General features: G+C 45.2%; 1 protein-coding gene across 1 annotated transcript in view; it reads left to right on the forward strand.

Annotated features, from left to right (window-relative positions):
* The window catches only part of Crebl2 (cAMP responsive element binding protein like 2), a 29,314-nt gene that overhangs the window by 15,990 nt on the left and 3,749 nt on the right, over positions 1 to 9,575 (forward strand). Inside the window, exons 2-4 of the mRNA XM_021191633.2 lie at positions 2,863 to 3,060; positions 4,879 to 5,023; positions 6,038 to 6,074. Coding sequence (XP_021047292.1) covers positions 2,863 to 3,060; positions 4,879 to 5,023; positions 6,038 to 6,051 — 357 coding nt within the window. The 3' untranslated portion in view covers positions 6,052 to 6,074. The remainder of the gene's footprint in view (positions 1 to 2,862; positions 3,061 to 4,878; positions 5,024 to 6,037; positions 6,075 to 9,575) is intronic.

The following is a 9,575-nucleotide window of genomic DNA, read 5'->3' on the forward strand; positions in this document are numbered from 1 at the left end:
GGGGGAGGAGGGGGATTGCAGTCTGAGATCCAGGGGACGCCAAGCTGGCCCGGTGGTCCTGGGCCTGCAAGGAGGCCAGGCCATCTGGTTCTCAGGCTCTTGGGCACCCAAGCACTGCTGGGAGCCTCAGAAGAGCTCAATCTAGGCTGGGGGCTGAAGGGGAAAAACCAGGACCTGGGAGAGCTCTGGCTGGATCCTGCAGGGACCCCTTGGCTTGTTCTGTGGCTGGTTTGGCTTGGTAGAGGCAGTGACTGGGAGCGCTGAGAGGCCTTCCTGCGGGAGATTAGAAGGCCTGCTCCATTGCTCCCATAGCAGATCACAACAAAAAGAGACAGACCATGGATTTAAGACATTTATTGTCATGGTGGAAAGTAGATGAATAAAACAGTACCCCACTTCTCAGGGCAGGCCTGAGGTTAAATATATTTTGCAGGGAGGAGTGTCTGGGAAGGGGAGTTTATTGACTAAGCCTCCATGCCTTTAGGTACCTCATAAAATGGAAATCTGGCCGGGCAGTGGTGGCGCGCACACCTTTAATCCCCATACTTGGGAGGCAGAGGCAGGCAGAGACAGGCAGATTTCTGAGTTCTAGGCCAGCCTGGTCTACAGAGTGATTTCCAGAACAGCCAGGGCTACACAGAGAAACCCTGTCTCGACACCCCCCCCCCAAATGGAGATCTGTCTTGAGGCTATGTGACCACAGACCACAACCTCTACCTTCGGAGGGGCTCAGGGCATTGCCTTATGTGACTAATGGCCACAGATCTATGGAGGGCTGTGGCCTCATGTCAGGAGCCTAATGTCTGGGAACCAGGCAAAATGCCTGCCGTCCCTCAGGGTCATCAGGGTTTCCAACCAGGAGCCAGGCTGCCTTTCATGGTCCTACAGTCTATATATGATTTAATGTAGGCATTATATATTTTGTCTAATTGTAAATTTTTAAGTCTTGAAATTAAAAAGGGAGTAAGTATGCACACACACAGGTAATAACTTGTCCCTGTAAATGGGTTCCACAGACTCAGGCCCCAGGACTTGCCATCCATGATTTTGTGCCTAGGCCAGTGAGGAAGGACACTGCTCGGGTGTCAACAGCACAGCAGCCATCCCTTCCAGCAGCTGCCTCCTAGAATCCTATGACCAGTAACCTGCCACCTGGGCTCCTCACCCAGCTACAGCTCCTGTGGAAGTACCCAGCGGGAACCTGCCCTTGCACTGGGGTCTCCCTAAGGCCAACCCCAGCCACTAATGTGCCAGCTTCTTTTTCGGGAAGTCCATCCTCTCATTCCTAGCCACAGTGTTGGAGTTTCCTGAGTCCTCAGCAGAATCCCTCCAGGCCCCCAGAAGCCTGATCACCCATGGCCTTGCTCCTAAAACTGTGAAGCAGTAGCCAGTCATCCATTCTGGCCAGGCCAGCACCAGGATGCCATCTTGAGCTGGCAGCACCACCAACTAGCCCACGGCTTCCGTGATGCTAGGCCAGAGCTCTACCCACCCACACCACCAGTAAAATAGGCAAGCTGCTACGGTAATAGACACCAGCAGGAGCTGGAGAGAGCCCCCTCCTCTCTCACACCATTGACCTTTCCTGAACCCTTGCACCTGCCTTGCACCAAGCAATGAATAAACTCCCAGTAGCCATCCTTAAACAAAACAAAAGTACCTTAAAAATATACATGAGATTAAACCTGTTCATTGCCATGCCAAGCAAGGAAGTCCTCATTTGTTAACTTTCTTATGTTGAAATCATGATAAACTAGGGCTGGAGAGATAGCTCAGTGGTTAAGGGTACTTGTTCTTATAGATGGCCCAGGCTTGATTCTAGTGCCCACATGACAGCTCACAACTGTCTGTAACTCCAGCCCCAAGGAATCCAACACTCTCTTCTGACCTCAGCAGGCAACAGACACACAAACTGTGTAGGCAAAACACCCATACACAGAAAATAAAATCTTTTTAAAAATCATGATAAACTTTACTTTTTTAATGAAATTTTTTGTTTTGTTATTTTCTGTGTATAAGTGCATGTATGTCTATGCACCACATGCATACTTAGTGACAGAGGAGGCCAGCAGAAGGCATCAGATCCTCTGGAATTGGGGTCACAGATGTTAGTAAGCAACCACCTGGATTCTGAGGGTCAAACCCCCATAAGAGCAACAAATGCTCTTAACCTCTGAACCTCTCTCCAGCCCAAGATTTTGAATGATTTTACTTAATTTTAATATAGTTATCTCAAGGCAATAAACATTATTTATGGGGACTACCAAGATGGCTCACTCAGTGGTTAAGAGCAGGTACCGCTCTTGCACAGGGAATGAGTTCAGATCCTAGCATTTGCTTCAGAAAGTCTCCAGCAGGGTGAGACATAACTCACCCTGGAGGGGTCCAGCGACCTCCTCTGGTCTCCGTGGGTAACTGCTCGCTCTCGAGTTTCTCTCTCTCTCTCTCTCTCTCTCTCTCTCTCTCTCTCTCTCTCTCTCTCTCTCTCTCTCTCTCTCTCTCTCTCTCTCTCTCACACACACACACACACACACACACACACACACACACAATTTAAAACATAATTTTAGATATCCACATTCATATGGATTATAGAATTTACTGTTAAACTATTTAAAATTTTATTGTTATTATTATTATTGAAGAATTCACAAAAGCTTATCTACTTAATCTCACATTCATTAATTAAAATTATGGAAAGAAATGAGGACTCGAAAGGGTGATGAGACAGGATTATGCTTTCTTGGCTGGGTAGGCTTTGCTTCCTTGTTTATAAACATTCTCTTGGCCAATAGGCAACCATAGTTGTTTTTCCATAAAGAAAACTAAAAGGAAAACGTTGTTTCCTCTCTCTTGACAAAGGTGGTTGGAGGCAAAGTGAAGAAGCCTGGTAAACGAGGACGGAAGCCAGCCAAAATTGACTTGAAAGCAAAACTTGAGCGAAGCCGGCAGAGTGCGAGAGAATGCCGGGCCAGGAAAAAGCTGAGATACCAGTACTTGGAGGAGTTGGTATCCAGTCGGGAAAGAGCTATATGCGCACTCCGAGAGGAACTGGAAATGGTAAAGTCTTTCACCAACAATAAAACAGCAGTCCTAATTTGGCAGATCATGAGGGGTATGGCAGAACAGAAGCTACAGCAGTCCTTAGCCATCAGTTGCTCACACTGGTGACAATGTGAATCTCTTTACCACACTGTAGGCTTTTTGTTTGCTTTTGTTTTTTGAGTCGGGGGCTTCTCTGTGTGTAGCCCTGGCTGTCCTGGAATTTACTCTGTAGACCAGGCTGACCTTGAACTTACAGAGGTCCTCCTGCCTAAGCCTATGCCTAGGATTAAAGGCGTGCACCACCACCACCAGATGGGACCAAATACACATTTATTGCAATGCTGGTGGCAACATTACAGAATTTTTTGATAGAAAAAAAATGGTGACTGGAGAGCTGACTCAGCGATTAAGAGTGTTGGCTGATCTTTCAGAGGTTCTGAGTGCAATTCCCAGCAACCATATGGTGGCTCATGACCATCTATGATGGGATCCCATGCCTTTTTCTGGTATGCAGGTGTACATGCAAACAAAGTATTCATAAAGAAGTAAACCTTTAAAAAAAAAAAAAAAGCTGTGGTTCTCCCCAAACTGAACAAATAAAACAAAACAAACCCCAAGGATCCCAGTTTTAGAAGGAAAAGGAAAAAGGAAAATGTTCAGAGGGCCGACAGACAGGGTGGCTCAGCAGACCAAGGTGCCTGCCAGCAAGGCTGATGACCCTCCAGTCCCTAAACCCACCCTTAGCCGGAGAGAACCAGTGCCTGCAGGGGTTCTCTGACCCCCACATACATGCCCATGACACTGTAGGAAGTGTAATGAGAAGTTACAGAGGATGGGGAGGTAGCTCAGCAGGTGGAGTGCTTCTCTAGCTTGCACGAGGTCCTGAGTGTGATGCCAGCACTGCATGAACAGTGATGACACATCCTGTGACCAGCACTCAGGAGATGGAGGCTGGAAGAGGAGAAGTTGTTAGGGTCATTTCAATTGCACAGTGAGTTAGAGGTCAATCTAGGATATAGGAGACCCTGTCTTAATCCCTCCTCCCCCCAAATAAACGAAAAGGTGCAATAGCAGATTTAGGTATAAGCCATGCTGTATTCATATATGAGCCTACAGGTGTCCAGGGTGGGGAGTCACAGTGCACATCCATATCTACTGATACGGAAGGTGCTCACAATGTATCGCTAAGTGGGAAAGCTACATAACAGCCACAGTTCTGCAAGGAGTCTGCTGTTCGAGTTTCCATGAGTTTACTATGCATGTTTCATTCAGACTTCATAGGGACTGTAAAAGTGTGAGAGTAGATAAAACAATTAAAACCCTTTCACTGTGCACTCAGGGATGAGGTGACAGGTGGGGAAACGCATGGAACTACCATGACTGTTGTAAAGCTGGCTCTTCAGAAAGCAATAAAGCTGGCCATTGTGGTGCATGCCTGGAATCCCTGCCCTTGGGGGATGGAGGCAGAAAGATTGGGAGTTCAAGGCCATTCTCTGGACTCTATGAGACTATGTCTAAAAATAAAACAAAAACCCTGCAGGGCTCAGGAGATGACTTAAGTGAGCAGACCACCTTGAGGTGAGACCTCAGGACCTATATAGCTGGATATACTGTAGTGCACATCTGTAATCCCAGTCTCCTTGGCAAGATAGAGGGCAGTAAGAGCAGTCTCCAGAAGCTCATGGGCTGGCTACCTAGCATATGCAACGTCTAAGCAAGTGCTATAGCAGTGAGCTACAGGCATGCCTGCAAGAGAGCTCTTGTGTCTAGCATTTCCACATGTGCTGCCTGGACTCTGACTTAGCGTTTTACTGAGTGTATTAAATATTTCAGTACAAGCAGTGGTGCATGGCAATGGACCAAGGGAAAATCCCTTCTGAAATAAGGGCCCTACTCACTGGCGAGGAGCAGAGCAAGCCTCAGCAGAACTCAAGCAGGCATCCCAAAGCTGGGAAGACAGACGTTAACACCAATTCGTGTGAGTACTGTCTATGGCAGCATTCCTTTTAAGCAAGCATCCCAATGTTTGCTTAGAATGTTTGTTGACCACTAAGCAGTGTGGCTTGAAATAAAGTAAAGTACTAATGTCATTTGTAAAATGCTAATCAGCAAATGTTTTGTCAGAGGATCCTAAATCCTGAAATGAAAGCTAGCTGAAGGCTGGGAGTGGTGGTGTACACCTGGTTTCCCATCACTAGGGAGACACCATGTTGGAGACAGATTCATAGAAAGACATTGTGTCTAAAGACAGAATAATCCAGGCTGATGAATGGTGTGGTAGTCAGGCCATAATTTGAAGTGATCCTCGGGGGGCTATTAAAGCTACTCTCTTTTACTTGTTTTTACAAATACATTACAAGGTAATTTAACATCTAGCTTACCTATTTACTCCCAATAGTAATGCTAAAGAACCATATTCTTAGTGGCTATAGCTTAGCAATAGGCTGTGTGTTAAAGGTTAGTATACTCTAGGTCAGTGGTTCCCAAACTTCCTTATACTGACTGTGACCTTATAATACAGTTTCTCATGTTGTGTGACCCCTCCAGCCATAAAATTATTTTTGTTGCTACTTTATAACTGTAACTGCTACAGTTAAGAATCATAAACTGGGTGGTAGTGGCGTGCACCTTTAGTCCCAGCATTTGGGAGGCAGGTGGATCTCTGAGTTCTAGGCCAGCCTGGTCTATAGCATGAGGCCAGGACAGCCAGGGCTACACAGAGAAACCCTGTCTCCAAATGAAACAAAACAAAACCAATCCAAAGGATCAATCATAATTGACGGTTGTCAAAGGGTCGAGACCCACATGAGAACCACTGCTCGAGGCCTTACGTTCAATCCCAAGATAAAAACCAAAATAGGGAAATAAAAGGAGAGAGCAGTACGGCTGGGTGAGCTCCTAGTAGCTCAGAGTAGAATGCCAGAGGCTAGTCTTTCAGGTCTAGGCTGTAACTACAGTAATTGTAACTGAGGATGGTTTTCTTCTTTTGCAGTGGTGGGGAATTGAACCTGTGGCTTCAGATACGATGAGTAAGTTCTCTATACCCCCAGTTCAGCATTGTTTTTATTTTTTATTTTTTGAAGTAAAACACATGTATCACAAAATGAAAAACTTCAAAAAAATCAAGCATTTTAAAATAACAATGCAGAGCCATTTGGTATATTCACAGTGTTACACAACTGTCATCTCTAACTACAAATATGTGATCTCTCTTTGAGACCCCTGGCCTGTAAACATTCAATCCTTGACCTTCCCCACCTGCCCTTTGCAACCATTGACCTTAGATCCCAATGGACAATGGATCACATTGTAGACATTTTGTAAAAATGGAATCATTTGTTATCTTCTGCATCTGACTTCTTTAACCTAGCCTAATCTTTTCATATTCTTTTTTAAAAAGAATTATTTATTATTTAATTTTATGAGTACACTGTCACTATCTTCAGACACACCAGAAGAGGGCATCAAATCTCATCGCAGATGGTTGTGAGCCACCATGTGATTGCTGAGAATTGAACTCAGGACCTCTGGAAGAGCCGTCAGTGTTCTTAACAGCTGAGCCATCTCTCCAGCCCACCTTTTCATATTCCACATGTATTACAATGCCATTCCTTGGTCCATTATTTTATAGATGCACATACCACAGTTATTTATCCACCCATCCATTGAGAGCCATCTGTTTCTACCTGTTGATATTTGGGCTATTGTCAACATTGTTGCTGTGAAAATGTGTGTATGAGTGTTTGTGTGTGGGCTTGACATTTTGGGGATCCGGTGTGCTTGGGTTCACTGTAGAGCTGATGATAACCTGAACCCCAATCCTCCTGCCTTCAGCTCCCAGGTGCTGGGACTGCACTACAGCTGTGGGCAGTACAGCCTGTGCTGCTCGTCTGTGTGTGCACCTGGGGACAAACTGCTGGGCCATGTGGAGTTGTGTTGAACATTTGAAGAACTATTAGACTGTTTTCTGTGGGGGTCAAAGTGTGTTGCATTTTTACTAACAGTGGTTTTGTTTACGTCTCATCATTGTTGTTTTCTAGCTTTTATTTTACTTTGTGAGAGATGAGGTCTCTGTTGCCTGGGACTGACTTGATTCCGGGGCTCGCGTGATCCTTCTGCCTCGGTCTCTCTGGTAGCAGGGGTTTCAGGCATGTGCCACTGTGGCTGCCCTATTTTGGATTTTGTTTTTATTTTTTAAATTTTACTTATTTATTGGTTTTTGAAACAGGGTCTCTCTATGTAGCCCTGGCTGTCCTGGAACTGGCTCAGTAGACCAGGCTGGCCTCAAACTCAAGTACTCCTGCCTCTGCCTCCTGAGCGAATTACTTTATTATGTGTTTTTTGTTTGTTTGTTTGTTTTAAAGACAAGAGTCTTGCTATTATGGCCCCAGTGATCTAGAGTTCATGTTTCCCATGCTGACCTTGAACTTCCTGCAATCCTTCTACCTCTGCCTCCCCTACCAGGTAACAGAGTTACAGGTCTGTGCCACCATGCCCAGTATCCAGGCTGTTTTTTTTTAAAAACTATAGCCCTCCTAGTGAGCATGAAGCAATATTTTGTCATGTTTTTATTATTACTGTGTGTGTGCATGACAGAGTGTACCTGTACACAGGGCATGTGTGGAGGTCAGAGGGCAACTTTGTGGTGTCTGTTCTTTCCTATGTTTATATCAGTCCTGGGGATGAAACTCGGGTCACCAAGACTGTATGGAAAGCATGTTTAACCCCTGAGCCTATATATATATATATATATATATATATATTTGAGACATGTTTGAGTTTGCCAATGTTTCCATTAGGGTTTTGTTCTGTTGCTGAGACTTCTTTGTGTTATCTTGTTTGTGTTTTGTGGCAGGGTCTTACTTACTATGCAGTCAAGCTGGCTGGAACTCAGCATTCTCCTTGTCAGCCTCCTGTGAGCTAGGCTGCATGTGCCCACACACGACCCCTTGCCCTGGCACTGGCTGCTCCGCGCTGTGCCATGCAGACTCCTCTTTTCCTCTAGCAGCAGTCTTCCAGCTTTGTTGACAGTGTCCTTGGAGACACAAAGATTTCACTTTTTTGAAATCTAGTTATCTTCTTTTATCTTCTGTTGCCCATCATATTAAAAGATTACATTATCAGCTCTAGGCTTGTGGGCGTTTACCCATTTCACTTAAGAATACAATGGAGCCTGTTTTGGGGGGTGACCCACAATGAGCTCAGTTTCCTTTATGATATGATGCAGAGGCTAATGTCTTGCACATATTGACTGATTGAAGACACTGAAGGTTTTAGAATAATCAGTCAGGTTCAGGTGTGTAATCTGGTGTGTTGCCCATGGGGTTGAGGATGAAAATGTCAGGCACTTTCTTCTTTGTTCTTATCTCTGGGAAGGCTTAAAGTAGTTATAAGGAAATGTTGCCACGCTGGGTACCCACTGAGGTGGGGGCCAGAGGGTCAGACGTTCAAGATCATCCTTAACTAATCACTGAGTTTGAGGCCAGTCTGGGCTACATGAGACCCTATTTCAAAAAAAAGTTATGAAATTAAGGGAACTGGGTTTTTGATAACTTTTAGTAGATAACATCAGACCTTAATCTAAATTAAACTGGTGAAAATAACAAAATTAACTAATTTTTCTATATATTTATAGCTTTTAAAAGTCTCACTAGCTGAAACTGGTGACTCACACCTGCCATCTGAGTACTCAGAAGGCTGAGATGAAACGTTTGCCAGGATTCCGAGGCCAGCCTAGGCTGCCATCTTAGTTTCTTTCCCTATTGCTGTGATAAAATACCCAGACAGAAGCAACTGGAAAAGCTTATTTTAGCTTGCAGTTTTAAGACCTCATGATGAGAATGTCACAGGGTGAGGAGCCCGAGGCATCTGATCACATCACATCTCCAGGAAGAAACAGAGTGAGGATGGACAAAGTTGCTGCTCGGTTGCCTTTGTCCAGTCCCTTGCCTTAGAAATGGTGCCACCCAGAGTGGGTCAGGTAGTGGGACAAAGTATCCCCCATAAGCCCTTCTCCCAGGTGCTGTTTGATTCTGTCAATAGAACCATCATAGCTACACAGTTCCAGGCTATCCTGTGGTGGAGTAAGATCTTGGGTCATAACAAATCAAACAATAACAGCAACACAAAGCCCTCCTGTATATATTAACCTGAAGAAAAAAATCATGAATTTTAGCTAGGTATGGTGGTGCACACCTGTAATTGCAGTACCCGACAAGAGGGGTTCACGGTTATCCTCTGGTACAGGAGTGTTTGAGAAACACTACATCTCAAATAACTACAAGGCATTTAGGATGGGCTGATTATAGTTCAGTGAGTGAAATGCTTTCTACAAAAGCACGAGGACCCGAGTCATAAAGCCAGGCTCAGGAGTGTGCTCTGGGATCCCAGCACATCTGTGATCAGATGGGAAGTGGGGACAGGAGAGTCTCTGCAAGTCCATGGGCTGGCAGCTGTGGTGTACACAGTTGGAAAAACAACAAAGAGAGGGCTGGAGAGATGGCTCAGCGGGTAAGAGCACTGACTGCTCT

The sequence above is a fragment of the Mus pahari genome, chromosome 2 (assembly GCF_900095145.1).
Source record: "Mus pahari chromosome 2, PAHARI_EIJ_v1.1, whole genome shotgun sequence".
Taxonomy (NCBI): Eukaryota; Metazoa; Chordata; class Mammalia; order Rodentia; family Muridae; genus Mus; species Mus pahari.